The sequence below is a fragment of the Acomys minous genome, assembly GCF_964271855.1.
Source record: "Acomys minous genome assembly, chromosome: 12".
Taxonomy (NCBI): domain Eukaryota; kingdom Metazoa; phylum Chordata; class Mammalia; order Rodentia; family Muridae; genus Acomys; species Acomys minous.
This window is the reverse complement of record NC_140493.1, coordinates 55,931,779-55,950,245: the sequence shown is the minus strand read 5'-3', so window position 1 is coordinate 55,950,245 and position 18,467 is coordinate 55,931,779. Positions and strand designations below refer to the sequence as shown.

The following is an 18,467-nucleotide window of genomic DNA, read 5'->3' as shown; positions in this document are numbered from 1 at the left end:
TGGAAGCATGGATCAAAAGAAAACATAAAAGGCAACCAAAACCTCCCTTTCAAGGGTTTAATAGCTATTAATCTAATTCTCCATATGAGGAAACTGACCTAAAGATATAAGGCTTACACCGTGTGCCCAGGGCCACGTAACAGTTAGCAATCTGAGGTCTCTCTGTGGCATTACTCACGGTTTCCAGTTCTTTCCAATACCACACAAAGATGACAAAGCTTTGGCTACTTATCAGGGTCTCTCAGGGTTTGAGGAGAAGAGCAGTAAAAATAAAATAATTGAAGGAACCAATAATCTACACCATAGAAGTAACTCTAAAAGCTGACCTTAGGGTCATATAGAAACAGGATCATTTTGTTTTCCCAGTCAGAAAGCAGTCAGTGTCAGACGTCCCTTTTGAAAACTAAGTTATTGTTAATAATAACAAAGACTCACTGTGTGCCCATGCCGGAGACTGTGGTAAACACTGCGCAGTTCCTTGACACACTGTTCCTGAGAGTGCTACTAGGGAGTCACTCACTCTCAATACAGAAGTGGGAAAGCAAGCTAAGGCTCTGAATGGTTCAGTCACTTGCCCAGAGTTACACTCTCAAGGAGCACGTGTAGTGGTGGTGGTGGTGGAGGGGGGAGGGGGGGCACAAGGCTTTAAACTCCAACAGGTTGGGTTCTGATACCACATTCTCAATCATAATACTACGACATCTTCTTTATTTGATATAATTGATCCTTCATGATCTGATCAGCCCTGCTGTTCAGTGATGTGTGGAGCAGTAACAAGCCCCAAACAAACTCAGGAAGCTTTCTCTGGTCTCAGGGCAGCTAATGGATGCTGTGACCATCCTCTGCTCACAGGCATTCTGATTGGCCTCCACCTTTGGCTAACAGCATACAATCTTAAGTCATGATTTAGGCTCAGAGACTTAGCCTATAACCAGCCACTGAAGGAGTGTATGCCTCTTGGTTTGCCAAACAATATTTTAAGTGAATGCCACAGACCACAATAAAATAAACAATGTTTTAGATAAATATTCTTTAAAATAATGCTCTTGCTCCTCATCACCTTAATCATTTTCATTGTGCCATTAAATACGTTCTCACTGCTATGACACAGGTGTTCAGAAATTTTCATTTTAAATCCTGGAAACTGTATACCCATTCATTAAATCACCTCTCTTGTTTTTACCTGTTTTTGGGCCCTGGCTGCCATGTGTTTCTATGAATCTGAGTACTTTATATAGTTTGTAAAAGTAAGAGTATACAGTATTTTTCCTTCTGTGTCTACTTTATTTCACTTAGAACAGCAGTTGCAACCTGTGGGTCATGAGCCCCACATATTAGGAAGGTTGAAAGCCACTGACTTAGGACAGTATTTTTAAAGTCATGTATGCTTTAGCATGTAGTAAGACTTCCAGTCTGGTTAGGGCTAGTAATATGCCCATGTTCCCTATGTCTGTCCTAGGAGGTATTTGTTCATCTATTCATGAAGAACGTGTGGGTGGAACCCTCTCTTGGCCACCCTGGGCAGTGTTGCCCCCCTTACCCACTGCCCCCACCCTCCATCCCCACCCCACCTCCGTGTAGCTAGGAGGTGTCTCCTTAAGATTGGCAGATTCTACAGAAATTCAGTTTTTGATCTCCTAAGGAAACCCCATAAGCTTCTGCATCACATGCCCTTCTGACACGTTTTACGATTTCACTAATAGTTTTCCGTGGCTCCAGATCTTCAAAGGCATCTTTTATTGTCTGTGCAGCTTACATCCTTTTAAAATCCCATTTTTATATAACAATATATTTGTGTGTCAGCAACCATAGCATAACTTAAGCTAGTATTTCACAAGCGATGACAGATTCCAGACAAGTGCAGGACTCCCGCCCCATAAACATGTTTAACTGTAGAAGCTAACATTGCCCTTGCACATTCCTTAAGTAAATGAATAACTTGTCCTTTTTGAACCGAAAACAGATACTGTTTCCTTGGGCTTTTAGCCATCGGTGTCTTACTCAGAATCAAAAGCTTCTTAATGTTAGGCAGAGGGAGACAGTGGGGAGGCATAGGCTTCTTTCTTCAACTATCTGCTAAAGATGGAGAGAAAACCAAACGTTTCAAAGACGCTCTGGACATGGAGATTTAGATTTCAGGACAGGGACGAACCCAGTACAGTAGCAAGAATATTTGAGACACAATGCAACGAGCTACAGCCACAGAAGGCTCGATTTAAACAAAATACGGCCAACAACCATGAAGCTGCACAGTGAGTTTCCAAGATCATGTCTTTCTATTTTTAAAAACCTTTCATTTGACTCTGGGTTGTTTTGTTAGGAAAAGTTGAAACTTAATACTGAAGCCCAGCCATTAACCAAATAGTAAGATGTTATGCGAACAACAAATTTGGGTATTTTTTGTGGTATATGTATTTGTATATTGTATGTTCTTCTATGAAATGTTGGGAAATGCTTATCTCTAAAGGAAAAAGAGTTTTATTTCGGTACTATCTAATAGTTTGATTCGGTGATATGAATATTTAAAAATCTTTAAAACCTTTGCGTTATTTATATTAATATCATTTGTTTTTATTTCTACATTTCATTTTTTGAGTACAAACTTAAAGAGTCAAATAACTTTTTTCATTTTAAATATCCAAGTAAATAAATTAAAATATTAATACGCTTATTATCATCCTTATTTACATTGCGAACACTGGGATTCTAAATAGAATTGATTGTATTAACAAATCATAAGTTTTAGCATTCCGTAGTCAGTGGTTATGAAATGTTCTAAAACTATCAGATAATTTTTTAAAAAACATGGCAAGATAAACAGACTTGGGATGGTGATATGGCTCCTTGGTAAAACATTTGTCTTACGTGCCTGAAGCCCTGGGTTGGATCTCTAGCCGCACATACATAGGACATGGTGGTTCATGCCTGTAATTCCTGCATGTGGAAGGTGGAGGCAAGGCAAACCAAGTTCAAGGTCATCTTCAGCTACTTGAGACCCCATCTCAAAAAAAGTGATACAAAGAAAAAGAACCCAAAGGTTTGTTTAAATGATCATCCATATAGAGAGAGACCAGTAATGACCACATTTAGAGCTCACTTGAAGAGAAAATATATACAAGCCTACTTGGTAAAGTAAGATAATGTTCATGAGGGTAGGCATGGGTTATAAGGAAAGCACTTGTTCTGTGTAGCAGTAAAACACAGCAGGTCTGAGAAATGAGCTTGTCTTCCAGCAGAAGTTGTACAGTGTCCTGGTGAGCAGGCAAGGTAAGCAGAGCGCATGGTGTGTCTCCATTGGTCTGCTTGGTGTTATTCAGCAATGTGGATCACAAAAGAAAAACAGACATTTTAAAGCTTGCGCTCTCTCTCTCTCTCTCTCTCTCTCTCTCTCTCTCTCTCTCTCTCTCTCTGTGTGTGTGTGTCCCTCCTTCCATCCTTCCCCCCTCTTTTTTCTTTTCTTTCTTTCTTTCTTTCTTTCTTTCTTTCTTTCTTTCTAAATTTCCTTACTGTCCTTATTTATGTGCATTTGAACTGGCAAATGCATGACTGCATGAGTATTGGTCAAGGAACAACGTTATGGAATCAGTTTTGTCCTTCTTCCACCTGGAGGACCATCTCAGGTCATTAGAGTTAGAGCAAAGCACCTTTACCCACTAAACCATTTCCAACAGCTCCATCTAAAAACATTTTAACCCAGCCTTTGCTAGTTTTTTGAGGCAAAATCCCTATTGAGTTTATGACTGATGGTTAATAATAAACTTAAAGGAAAATACCACAGCTAATACAGAGCAAAACAAGGCTGAGGTGTACAGCAGCGTTGTAATAGTGCCAGGACTCAAAACAGAATAACACAGGGCTGGTGACATGGCTCATTGGTTAAGAGGACGCCTGTTTGGTTTGCAGAACACACAGGGTGACTTACAACCACCCAAAACACTAGCTACAATATTCCTATTAAAACAATCTTAGGACCAGCATGAACTAGTTTCCTCCTAGTCACCTACCATGCGCCTGAGTTCCAGAACACTAAGTTACAACTGCCATGTGGAGAACCACCTCAGACAACAGCCTATGTATGTCCTTCAGCAGCTGATGGGGCAAGTCTTCTGGTTAGTCCCCTTGAAGGAGGTGCACTCCCTTTAAAGAGAGTAATTTACTTACCCTGAACCTATATGGGGATGAGGATGGGGGCAGAGGGATGATTTACCGAAACACTGACCATCTTCTCCAAAGAAACTATACCAGCATCTATCTTTCCAGTCAGTGATTTTAAATGTTGAAAAGGATGCTAGAAACACCACACTATGTGACATCTCTTACCATTACATTTAAGATATGGATATGTTTGTCTTCCAGTCTACAGTTTCTGCTCAAAACTATAACTGTTTCTCTGCTGTCTATATTTCTATGACAATGTTGTTATACTATTTAAAAGGTTTCCCATTTGCTTAGCGCTCTAGTTGGCCAACTAATGTATCATGCCATAGTCAGCTGTATTCAGAGCGTCAAGCAGTTTATACTCTGAGTGTTAATATTACCTGAGTAAAGTGTACAGTCACAAGGACAAGCCACACATGACCATGACCTAGTTTCCATAGAGACATGTGAATAGCAACAGCTGAAGTAAGCTCACTCCTATCTGCCACACCTGGGAAGAACATAAAAACACCTTCCCAAAACAAGTCTGTGCTTTGAAGAAACTGAGGTCACAAGGCTGCTCTTTTGTTTTCTTGGAGTTTTCTCACAAACACTCAAAAATCTCGTACGACTCCATTTTTAGACTGTGTTCCAATAACTATTGATTAACTTTTTATTTGAATGGGTGTATTTACCCCCCCAAAAAAGAGAAAAAAAAGTTGATTGTGTTGAAATTTATAACTTCTATAAACATAAAATTAATTAAAAGTGTAATTTTCTCCTGAAATGTAAGCTCTTTAAAAGAAGTAAGCACTTAAAATATTTGATTGGGTGAATATAAGAAAGACAAATACCCCTGCCCCAGCACTTAACCTCTAAGACTAGTAGATTAAATGTACAAAGTGCATAGATTCGACTCTTTTAAGTAGTTCAAACATCTTGAAGTCAGGGCTGCAAAGATTTCCAGGAAAAGCAGGCAGATCAAATGCAAGTAGTAAGATCCATCTCTTTTCAGCATTTACCAGTGAAATGATCTTGTTAGCATAGGAGACAGAGTCCAAAAACATTAACCCTAGAAGTAGACTCCACCAACAGGATAATGAAGTTGAACAACAAACCTAAGAAACCTGAGGTCCACAGGGAAGACTGAGAAAGATTAACTCCCCAGTGAAAAACTGAAAAAAGGAAGCTCATTATAAACGTAGGACTTAAACTCTTTCTTCAAAAAGACCTAAAGTTCCTGATATTTATTTACAAATCTCTTAGCAGCTCAACATAACATTCACAGTAAATATTACAGTCAACAAGCAATGAGCATTGTTTTCAATAGCCTTTGCTATTGCCCTACTCTTTTATTTGATTTGCTTAGAATGGATTAGATAAATAATATAAAAACAAAGCATATACAGAATTAAAAATGAACATCCACCAACCAACTTAAAAAGTTAAGCTTTGCAGTAGTTGAAATAGTTGAAAGCCTCTGACACCTCTCATTCATCTTTCTCTTCTTTGTACCTGCCTACTTCCTAGTGCAGGGGTAGCCAACATCTTGAATTTTGGTGTTCTGAAAAAAACCTTTCTGCTTGTCCTGTATATGACAAGCACGGCCCATAGGTCGAAACTCATTTGTCTCCTTTTGAACACGAAAGTAACTCAGGAAAGAAGACATCTGGTATGAGAACACAAACAAAGCTAGGAAAAATAATTTTAAAAATTGAAGTAACAGGAAATAAGCAAAAGACAAGGAAATCTATCAAAAAAGCATCCTAGTTACTCTCAAAAGAATAAAGTATAGTATAATAGTGAAACCAGAATAGAGTAAGTCAGATAGGCATTTTCAGATATCAAACGGAAAAATATATCTAAGAAATTAAAGCTTAATTGTAGAAACTAAAAACACAGTGAACAATGGTTGGATTTTGATGGAATCTTTCAAAGATAGGACAATATGGAAGATAGGACAAGATAGAAAAATGAGATGAGAGTACCAGTCAGGAAATTCCATCATTCAGATAAAGTCTTCGTAAAGAAATACCAGAAAAGAGAAAACTGAACCATCAAAGAAATAAAACAAGAATAGCCATGCAGAATTGAAGGGAATCGTGTTTCCAACTTCTAATAACCCAGCATCAAGACTCATAACTAAAGCTGACTCACCTATACATGTTAGCACAAGGCATCTGAAGATTAGAGCTAAAGACGAGGACTTCAGTTTTGATAAAGACATATTTTTAAAGAATCGGTAATCATAGTAACAGAGACTTTTCTATAGCCGTGCTAGAGGCTTGTAAATAATAAGCATGTCTCATCCTTAGCAAGCACCATTCTAATAAAGCTGTAAATCCAGTGTCAAAAGTATCTAACCAGTTTCAGATATGTGCCTTTAAAAATATTCTCTCGCCCCACCCCCCATGCGTATAATTCCTGGGTGTTCCACCAACAGGCTAAAACAAGAGAGAAAAACATAAGGAGTCAAACAAGGGCTCTATAGGAAGAAGGGATTCATCCACAGGATGTTCTAGTGCATCCCGGAAAGCAGCCTTGCTGGTTAGAACAGAGCAAAGTGAGGAGACTAGAGAGGTGGGTGCTGGGGGAATGTGAAAATGGAAGCAGTTGGTGTAACTGTCTATCGTAGGATGTTGAGGGGAACTGGTGATTTTCCTTAGTTCTTGGGGAACTGAAGATAACGCTAAGCATACAAAGAAATGAAGCCTTATTAAATAATCATGTTCTTGTAAGGCATGAAAGAAAAGGGAGCGAGGAGAGGGACGGAACACAGAGTAATTGAATGTGATCAAAGGGCACTCTGTGTCTCTGCGGATGTAGAATGAAATCACTTACTTTGTATAACCTATATATGCTTAAAATGAAAAAGAAAGAAAACCCTCTGTGCTCCTAAACCACATTTGTACAGTGCTATTTTTTTCATAATTTCTGCACTTACTGGGTTCACTTTCTTCAGATTAAAAGTGCCAGTTGATTTTTCATACAGATGGCTCTGATTAGATGAAATAAGGCACAAAACAAAAACAAAATTCTTAACCGGCCAAAAGGGCTGGTAGGTATGAGAGTGGTATTGTCAGGCATGGGGGGAGACAGGAAGGGTTGGAGGAGGTAACAACCATAATGCATTAGATTCATGTAGGAGATTGTCATGTGACAACATTTTTTAAAAATTATGAATAAAATTATTCAGTTAAAACGATTGTGACAATCATTTCCAGTAATGTGTGAGAGCCGGATTCAAAGCTTGGCCTTGCAGATGATCATTCTAGAACAGGGATCTCAATGCTACGTCTAGAATATTCTATTCAAAATCACAAGTTAGCAGGCCAAAGTCTTGGATTTTAATGGAACTGTTTGAACTTGCTTATTTTGTTGTAGCTTGGTGTATCACATGTTTTCCTAATTTTCTTTTGCTATAAACTGAAGACATTGTTCTCTGATATGATTTATAATATACATGCATCTTACCCAGCTCAAATTCAGTTTAATTGCCTAATTGAATTCAGTGCTCTATTTAAAATGTTATGATCCACCGTTTCACCTGCTGTTTAGGAAATGAAACCAATCTTTCATCGAGCAAACACATCATAAGGCAGAGAATTTAAGTAAAGATAGAAGAGATAAAGAAATAATACACATGGCATGTATTTTATTAAGTTGAGCGATGAGTGCTATGATGTCAAGAAGTCTCAAGCTAGGTAAAGACAGTTAGAAGGGCGGAACTGGAGACACACCCATTTTCTCTAATAGTGGGATGAATAAGCCACACTGGGAAGATGGCAAAGGAGAGCAAAGGTTTAGAGAGACAGGGACGTTAGCAGGTGCCAGGGATATGGGGTACCACAAAGAAGGGGAGCAGAGTAGATATGTATGACTCTTAGGATGAAATGGTCACGGAGAGTGAGTTTGAATAGATAGCTGGGGCCTGGCAGTATAGCAAAGTAGAAGCCGTTACTTTGAATTTCATGACTTCAGTCCTTACTCTAAGTGAAACGAATGGTTATTAATGAACCTCAGCAAAGAACCGTCAAAATCTGCCTCACTCTTTGAAAGGTCAGTTCCAGCTGCAATGTAAAGTGTAGACTCCTGAGCCAAAGTGAAAAATATCAACTCAGTTAGGGGTTACAGCTGTGATTCAGTGATCGTCATAATTCAGAAAACATGACAGGTAGACACATTTTGTGTATGTTTTAAATGTAAGTGAGAAACTGATGGTTTTCCTGTGGGGTGAGGTAGAGAGAAAGAAGAGGGAAAGAGCAGAAAGCGGAGTCGATTGTTCCTCAGGAGTAGTTTAGTCACAAAGCCGTAAGTCGGCTCTCAAATTGAAAACGATGAGAGGCGAGCAGGCTTGTTGCAAATACAGTAGTTTATTTCCAAACATTTCTGTTACGCTTCATATGGAAGCAAGCCCTCCCAATAGGCTAAGCTTGCTGGAGATACAATTCTAGATTCAGTTGAAGGAACTGTTGTGAGTTAGGCAGTATTATGGTCTATCAGCTCCAATGTACTGCTCGTTTGCTACTTCTGGAAAACACGGCAAAGCCAGAAACGAGATCGGCAGTTACATCTACAGTCCAGTTCCTGCAGGCCCTGTACCTAAGGGCTTCCCTAGTGGACAGAGGCAACAGACAAGAATGGGTTTTCTTCGATCCTGGAACTAAAATCTTCTATTTAAGCAGAAAGAAATGATAGTTTATACCTCTCTGAAAGCATCAGTTCTCTGCTTATCTCACAAAGGGTAATTAATGACTTAATGCACAACGTAAATGCTGTGCTACTCATTCCGTGGGAAACTAAAATGTGGGCCTTAGAACTGCAGAAGCCCTTGTCCCAAGGCAGTGCTGCCACCTGCTGCTGGAGGCACAGGTTTCCTGGCAGATCTCTAAAGCGTTTTACAGATTCCCACTGAGGAGGAAACCAAAGCCCTGAAACTAAACAAATTGCCACAGATGGAGGCAGCTTTAGGATTTGAAATCTAAAAATCACTTCATCTTAGTTTATCATCTTACCCTGCACCTATTAAATTAAAAATCAAAGTGTTCCTTTAGTTCTCATTAGCACGCAGAGAGAGTAAACACAAAAGGGCATCATCATATAAAGAACGTTTATGGGACAATTGCAGGTATGGACACAGTAGAGAGAGTGGGAGAGAGAGGAGACCAGGAAAATTGAGAAATGACAATGAAATGTAGAAAATCTGCTAAGCCATTGAACGTGCAGAAAACAGCAAGAACAAAGCCGCCCAAACAGTGAGTGTGGAATATGAAGAATGCGGAAATAAAAGAGTTATGTCTTGAATTATTAGAGAAGCAAGTGTGGGAAGCCGGGCGTGGTGGTTCATACCTGTTAATCTCAGCATTTGGAAGGAAGAGGTGGGAGAATCTGGAGTAAAAAGTCATCCTGAGCTAAAAATAGCACATTTGCGACCATCTTGGGATACAGGAGACCCTATCTCACCCTCTCCCCATGAAAAAGGAGAGTCAGCAGCACGCAGGATGGCTGAAATCCCAGAAAGGAGTTTGGATTTTATTACAAATTGCAAGAGGAAGGAAGCCACTGAAGGACCTTTCACCAGAGGAATGCCCTAAGTTATGATATGAGAAGCTCACTATACAAGTTGGGAAGAACCTAGAGTGTAACATGGCAACTGGTAATGTCACACACACACACACACACACACACACACACACACACACACACACACACACACAAACACCCTGCCCAAGACCTCCTTTTCTGGAAGCATACCTTCCCTAATCCCTCGAGAGCCCTCACCACAGCCTGCGCCTGGTTCTTATTTGATGTCTTCTGGCTTCTCACTGTCACTCTCAGAGTGACACAAATACCAACTAGGAAAACCATCTGGTGATGGAATAATAATACCCTCCTTTAATTGCTTGTCACACTATCCAGTTCTTGTGGGGCTACCCACTTTTCTTCTTTATGTAACTCATAGCAGGTGAGATTATATTTGTGGCTATTTAAATCGCTGCGTCTTTAGCCTGGTCCTTGCAAAGACTAGACTTCACATTACGTACTTAGAAATAGAGTTCTTTTGATAACTCTTTTTAAAAACTATAAAGAATAACTCATGCTTCTAAATGAGAAACTGACTTATACCCAAGATTTCTTCCTAGCTATAGAGTGCTTTGAAATGCTTCTGATTTTTTTTTTTTATTTAGTTAAAAATATTCTTTGCGGAGGGAGCTGCAGGGATGGCTCACCAATTAAGAGCACTCGGTGCTCTTCAGCAGAACTTGGGCTTGACTCTTAGCCTGCACATGGCAGCTCTGTAACTCCAGTTCCTGGAGACCTGGTGCTGTCATCTGGCCTCTGCAGGACCCAGGCATACACAATGTGCACAGACATACATCCAGGCAAAAAGCTCCGTACACATAAATAACAAAATTCTCCTCACCCCAGCTTGAAGGAATTTGCTATGAAATCTTTTGGCCACTTTATATCATTTCATTTACCACTTTAAAAGAAAATAAAGTCTCAGTTGCATCCACGGACTCTCAGAGCTGAGTAGTGGGAAGGTCAGACAGTCCTCAGTCTTGCTCCTTTGAGTTGTACATTAAGTGACAACAGGGTAAATATTTTTCCTTTATGTAAGTGAAATTGTGTGTAATATACAGATCAAAAGAAGACATAAGCTTAGCTGGTGGTAACAGAGACCCAAACAGTGTCTAAAACTAAAGCCCCATGTTCATGTAAAGTGGTCAGAGATAAACAGCTCAGACTTGATAAAGTTATCAGCACTTCTCTTTCCTCCTTCCCTCCCCCCACCCCATCTCTCTCCTTCCTTCCTTCCTTCCTTTCTTTTCTTTTTTTCTATGCTGTGCATGATTGATTTCCATCTTTGAGATGGCTGCTAGTACTCCAACTACTGTGTTTCCCATCCATATTTATCTGAACATCTTTCCAGGCCATTGTAATCGCCTGTCCCTGAGACCCCTGATTATCTTTAGAACTTTAATAACGTATATGCTGTGAGCCCTTGGCAAAGGCACCAGACCAAGGCAGTTTGTGGCAGGGGTTGAGGGGAATGCGATCTAAATCTGTTTCCTAGACTGAGCTCCCCAGTGAGGTTGGATCCACCAAGAGGAGTGTCTATTTTTGTTTAATAAAGGTATCATAGAGTACTAGGCTCAGAATGACAATGGGTTATAGAGGAAATTGGTTTAATTGATTCTGATTTAATTAAGTCCATTTGCAAAAGAGCATCCCATATTAAGTCCCTATTTTATCCAACACTTCCATCTCCTGAACAGCTGGTCTCTTCCTCCGTGTGAATCATTCTCCCTCTGAAACATCACACCTACCTCCTCATGTCTTTATCACCTCTCACTTGGACCTCTCGGTGCCTCTGGCTTTTCTTGTTCCTGTTTTCATTCATTTTACCCACCGTTGCCGAAGCATAGCTCTGAATTGATCAACGAGGACACTTCAGCTTAAGGACTTTGGAGTCATCAAGGGACCTGACTCTTGCTCTCCAATTAGGACCTTAGGCAGCCATAAGCACACTGACTTTTTGACCTTTCAATCCATCTTTTGTTGGCCTCTAGTGAGATAGCACCTCCACAAAGTGCTGGATGACTGTTAGCTGTGTTTTAAAATTATCATTATTGCACACTAAAAACCACTTGAAAGAGGTGCACTGAGTTCAAAGCAGAATTCTTAGGTTGGCCTGCAGGGCCTTCCCCAGCATGGACCCATTCCACAGTTAAAGCCTTACTATGTATTCTTCACTCTTGAGTTAATATGACAAAACCCTAGCAGTAATGAAGCTGTGACATTTCCTAAACACACCCTGTGTTTACCTGCCTTGCTTCTTATTTTGGCTTCTATTTAGAATTATTCTATTATCACCTTCCTTTCCATTGCATTATACCTTTTGAGAATTACTTACACCATCAGAATGTCCGTGCATTAGTATTTATATTGCCTCTTCACAAAGGCCTGAGACCAAGGCTGTTTGTGAGAGAAATCCAATCTAAACTCTGCTCCCCAACCTGAGTCCCTGGCAGAGACTGGATCCACCAACGGGAGGGTCTATTTTTGCGTACTTTGCATAAAGGGATCGTAGAGTGGTGGGCTCAGAAGGACAGTGACTTATGTATCAACTCAGTTGAATTGATTCTCATTAATTAACCCCATTTGCAGAAGTAAGATCCAAGTTCAGGGTGTATGGTTTCTTTGGACATTTACCGTGACAATATACAGACAGGAACTAATGCGTTATGGCATATCTCAGGTGGCTGAACGGCTTGTGTGAAGAGGCAAACCAACTTTTATATGATATGTCTGCTTTCAGACACATGAAACTAGAGCAAGCCAAGCTAGAAACTTTTATTATGGTTTCTTATGGCTTATTTTCAGGAAGAGTCACGGAATATCCAAGGGAAATAAAGCACAGGTGTCTGCTAGATTGTTTGTGCCTAAAATTTGTTTCCTTCTAACTGACAGCTTAAAGCAGATGCAGCTCTGGTTGCTGTGGGGGCTGACTTCTTCTCTTTCCCGAATGAAGTGAACTCTGCTGGGATATGTCAGTATCAGTATTTCTGTATAAGAGACCCTTCTTGTCTTCCTACGCTTTTTCTTGCATGCCGAAGCCTGTGTGTGGATGTCAAAGGACAACTTCCTGGAGTCTGTTCTCTCCTTTTACCATTCAGATTGCCAGGCTTGGCAACAAATACCTCCACCTTCTGAGCCATCCTACTAGTCCTTATCTTATTTTGAAGATTTGTTTATTATTATGTATACAGTGCTCTGCCTGCTTGTACACCTGCAGGCCAGAAGAGGGCGTCAGATAATATTCTAGATGGTTGTGAGGCAAGATATGGTTGCTGGGAATTGAACTCAGGACCTCTGGAAGAGCAGTTGGTGCTCTCAAACTCTGAGCCACATTAACTCATCATCGATTTCAGCTGATGGTTTGATGGTTTGTAAAGGTAGTCCTGAAACCAGGAAAGCTGGGGAATGTGCTCTTTGTTGCATCTGAGAATGGAGGGATGATGATGTTTTTAAACAACCTCCACACTCCTGTCTCTATTTGCCACATAGCTGTGCTGCTTTATTTTAAGAACACTAACATTCACTTAAGACAGGCGAGCTCCTGCCTAGAGACCTGAGATCTTCCGATTCTGCCTTTGCTCTGAATAGGTTCAAACTTTCTCTTCTAATAACAGGTTTCATTGAAATAACAAACATGGTGGTCAGCACCTAAATAGTAAAAGATGGCTGCCCATGGTCATACGAAGCATGGACTTTGAAGGCCCAGGGGATGGATGGACACTGAGCGGTAAAATATTGCTTAGACTAAGAACTAATCCTCGGACACTGACAGGAGAGGTTACCAGTGAAAAGAGCTGGTTTTTCTGCCATTCAAAGGTACTCAGTCTCTCCGTACTCCCCATGCAAAAGGTACATAATGGACAGTGGTCAAATGGAGATGCTGGAACTGGGGGACTTTCTGCCTGACTAAACAGATGGTCCATGTTAGCTCCTATGAGTGAATACCCTACAGAAATGCCGGCCAATTGTTGCCAAATAGTCTAATAGAAGTTGACATTATGGTTTAGATGGAAAACCTCTCATTCTTCATATGTTGGCAAGTTAATTCACAGACAGGTATATTCTTCTTTGTGCTGGCCTGAGGCCTGATGTGGACTAAGGGTCAGCAGGTTGCTACTCCTGCTTTAAAATCAGTCTAGAGGCTGGCCGCTGGCTAACCTATGGAAGAACCACGATTTTCAGCACCCATGTCAGGCGGCTCACAATGGTCTGTAACTCCAGTTCCAGGAAATCAGACACCCACCTCCAGTCCCCATGGCCAGCTGCAGACACACATGGTATTCACACACACACACAGAAACAATTTTTTAAAATTAAAATAAAACTAATTTGGACTCTTAGAAAGGAATGTGGAGACAGCAAAGTTTTCTGCTACGTTAATACTCAGTAGTTGCTGCCCTTGATGTGCAAACAGGAGCCTCATCTCTTCTCAAGAATATCAGAAGTATAGGTCAGGAAGAATGAAAAGCAAGCAAGAGAGGTGTCGTGTTTCTAGTTTTTATGATCACTTTTAAAAGCAGGCAGTAATGGTGTGCGCCTTGCTTGTAAATGAGCCCAGAGGCATGATGGGAGGGAGGCGTAGCCACTAACAGTGGCAAATAAAACTCCTAGAGCAGAAGTCATGTTCCTGGAAACCTGACAGAATCAGAATACAGATACATGGCCATTCCCGCTTATTAAAGACCCCACTGCGAGGAGAATAGTAAACAGGAAGCCTTGTAAGAGAAAGTGTGCATCAAGGCTTTGTGCTTGGAAAAACTGCACTATATGTCTCTGCTTCCTAATTGATAGCCTTTTTGAATGCATTTATTTTCATTTATTTACTTAGTTATGTGGTTAGTACTTGACCCAGAGACTCGCACACTCTGAGCAAGGGCTGTACCCAACCTCTACTTTGTAATTTCAACTTTCCGTGTCATTTTCAAGATATAAGTTTCTGAATAGCACAGTACAGGTCTTTGCACTCTTCTGTTCATTTAATTGATTCAGTTGTTTATTGAATACGCTCTAGTCCGATGTGTGCCTCTAGGTACATAAGAACCATTACTAAAAAAACAGAAACAAACAAACAAACAAACAAAAAACGTGCAGCTTTCCACCTTTGAGAGAACTCCATTTTAAGTAACAATATTCCTGGTATGTCACAAGGATACTAGAAAATGTAAAAACAATGCATGCTAGCAGAGCTAAAGATGGGATGTGTGCACTGTATGTTTAAATAGGGAGAATAACATAAATCCAGAGACATTAAATCAGTTAGAGGAAAAAGTGGGGAAGAGCCTGGAACACATTGGCACAGGAGACCACTTCTTGAACAGAACACCAACAGCCCAGGCCTTAAGGTCAACCATTAACAAATGGGACCTCATGAGGCTGAGAAGCTTCTGTAAGGCAGGGAACACTGTCAACATAACAAAGTGACAGCTTACAGACTAGAAAGGATCTTCACCAATCCTACATCTAACAAAGGTCTAATATCCAAAATACATAAAGAACTCAAGAAATTAAATACCACCAAACCAAATAACCCAATTGAGAAATGGGACTTGGAACTAAACAGAGAATTCTCAACAGAGGAATATCAAATGGCTGAGAAACACTTAAAGAAATGCTCAACATCCTTAGTCATCAGAGAAATGCAAATCAAAATGACTCTGAGATTCCATCTTACACCCATCAGAATGGCTAAGATCAAAAATTCAAGTGACACCACATGCTGGAGAGGATGTGGAGAGAGAGGAACACTCCTTCATTGCTGGTGGGAATGCAAACTTGTAAACCACTTTGGAAATCTATCTGGTGCTTTCTCAGAAACATGGGAATAGGGCTTCCTCAAGACCTAGCTATTCCACTCTTTGGAATATACCCAGAAAATTCTCCACCACACAACAGGGACATATGCTCAACCATGTTCATAGCCAGAACATGGAAACAGCCTAAGTGTCCCTCAGTAGAAGAGTGGACAAAGAAACTCTGGTACATTTACACTATGGAATACTACTTAGCTATTAAAAACAAGGAATTCCCAAAATTTGTGGACAAATGGATTGAACTAGAAATGATCATAATGAGTGAGTTCACCCAGAAGCAGAAACAGTCAAAAGGTATATACTCACTTATATCTGGACACTAGCCCAAGAGGCATGTCCCATGAAAGACTTCACTCACCAGGAAAGTGGGTCAGAGGGGAGGACATCCTATTGGGACATTAGGTGAGAGAAGCATGGGAGAATGGGGAAAGAGAAGGATCCAGAGGGTCCTAGAAACCTACAAGAAGAACATTCCGATGGGCAGATCTGGGCCCAGGGGTCCTACTCAAACTATGGCACCAGCCAAGGACAGTATGTGCAGTAAACTTCAAACCCCTACCCAGATCTAGCCAATGGACAGGACATTCTCCACAGTTGAGTGGAGAGTGAGGACTGACTTTGACACGAACTCTGGTGCTCCATATTTGACCATGTCCCCTGGATGGGGAGGCCTGGTGGCACTCAGAGGAAGGATAGCAGGCTCCCAAGAAGAGACTTGATACCCTATGAGCATATACATGGGGAGGAGGTCCCCCTCAGTCACAGACATAGGGGAGGGGAGTAGGGGCAAAGTGGGAGGGAGAGAGAAATGGGAGGATACAAAGGATGGGATAACAATTGTGATATAATATAAATAAATTAATAAAATATTAAATAAATAAATAAGGAGACCAAGATGAGTTTCAGGGACTTTCAAGTAATGAACAGAGGAATGGCAGGTGTTTTTGTGTGTTGTTTGTTTCTCCTTGACTTTTCTATTTAGTAGAAGAAGTGGTTCATTCCTTTTATCAAATCAGTGTAAATTAATGTGTGGAGAACTAGTATATATTATGTGTACCTACAGAACATCTCTCCTCTCCTAGTCTCTTTCTCTTTGGATTTTATGGAACAAGATATCTCTCGCTTAGCCCAGAATGGCTTGCAACTCACTGTGTAGCCCAGGCTCTCCTCAAACTGATAATCAGTCCTTTTGCCTCGGCCTTCTGAGTGCTGTAATTACAGGCTTGAGGCAAGCATACATGGCCTCAGAATACCTGTTTAAAGCAAAGACACCTGCATGTGTGTAACCCCTGACACTCATGTAACCCTAACCTCCAAGGCTCTTCGTTATGAGCCTCTGGGACTGAGTTCGGTCAAGGGTCAAAGCAATCATGACTAGGGTCACAGAGCATAAGAGAGATGCCCAAGAGAGATGCTCCCGTCCTTCCCACCATGGGAGGTTAGAACTGCACATGACTGTCTAGGAAAAGGCAGATCCTTACTGAGTGCAGAATCTAAGCCTGCACCTCGACCTTGTAAAGGCATTAGAAGGAAATATTTCTTTCTTAAATAATTCACCCAGTTTATAACATGTGGTTTTTAGAACCTGCAAAGACTGGAAGACAATCTAAAACCAATAGTCCTACCTTAAGGAATATGTTTTTATACTTCTCAGTTGTAGATCCTCTAAAACTTTATTGCTTATAAAAACTGTCAGCTGATAGTTTTGTTTTAATTACTCATCACCAGTGGGTCCCATTGCCTCCCACTGATTCCCTAATTCATAAATCTCATGGTCCACAAGGTCCCTCTTGACTTGGTCTCTGCTCCAATTCTGTATCTCCACATCGTCATTGTCCACCCTGAAACCATGTCTGGCTAATTCCTTTTCCAAGTGTCTCCTTCAAGCACATTTTGGATCACCTCAGTCTCTTTCTGTCATATGCTCTTTAGGTTTGTCACAGTCCAGTCACTGCAGAATAGATTGTCATCTCCCTCTTCTCTTCCTCTTGGCCTCTGTGGAGTTGCTCCAGTTTGGGTCATTAGTGGTAGCTGGCAGTTTCCGTGTTCTGCTATGGCTGTCCTGCCTTCACTCAATGGAGACGAACTTGTTCTGTTCATTGAGCTTGGACTTCTTCCTTTAGAACTGCTTGCCATTTCACCTTCTCTTGTTAAGCTCACATGCTTTATAATGGCAGAAAGTGTCCACAGATAGCTTCGTGCATCTGGAGAATCAAGACTTTGCTGACAAAACAACTCTCATCAAAATAATATTCAAAGGGGGGATATTATGGATAACAATCCTATATGTCAAATGAAAATGAAAGAAATAGAATACTGATAATCCCTCATTCTTAATCATTCCCTCTAGAGGTGACAGTGGCAAATTGATGGGGGAGAAATAATACTCAGTGTTTTAATTTTAATTTTATTTTTTACTTCCATTTCTGAGGTGTTAGGGACCAGTCCTAAGGCTCTGAACACGCAACGGAAGTGTTTCACCACCTTGTGGTAACTCCAGCCCCTGACTGTTAATGCCCAAGGATTTCTCAACACTTAACTAGTCAAGCCGTCTATCCACACAGAGTGCTTCCTTTATCTCTCTCAAGCTCTTTTGTGGATGAGGTTTGAAAGGCTTATAAAATGCCAGTGATCTTCCCAGTCCATGGTGACATAGAAGTTACAGGACAAGGACATCAGCCCAGAACTGCTTCTGGTCATTTTCACAATGATCTGCCGGTTTGTTGGCTATACTTTCACCTCCCTTCCAGTACCTTCTCTCTGTTTACTGTAAGGACTTGTCCATCGATGAGAGCCTGTCAGAGAGAGAATTCCTTCATCCACTAGAAAACTCTCAGTTTTTCTAGTCATTTTCCAATGATTTTGGAATCATTTTTCAATTATTACTCTGTACCTCGTTCCTTATATGTAAGGTTTTAACTGCTTGGCAAGTAGTCA

The 18,467-nt window shown here is 40.7% G+C and overlaps 1 protein-coding gene across 4 annotated transcripts in view; it reads left to right on the top strand.

Annotated features, from left to right (window-relative positions):
- The window catches only part of OXR1 (oxidation resistance 1), a 325,549-nt gene that overhangs the window by 176,789 nt on the left and 130,293 nt on the right, over window positions 1–18,467 (top strand). For 2 of the 4 annotated variants that reach the window (XM_084747934.1, XM_084747935.1), the window contains exon 1: window positions 1,987–2,252. The exons of the other annotated variants lie outside the window; for them this stretch is intronic. In XM_084747934.1, the coding sequence (XP_084604060.1) occupies window positions 2,240–2,252 (13 nt within the window). In that variant the 5' untranslated portion in view covers window positions 1,987–2,239. Of the gene's footprint in view, window positions 1–1,986; window positions 2,253–18,467 lie in introns of those variants that run through there. 4 annotated transcript variants of the gene reach the window in all.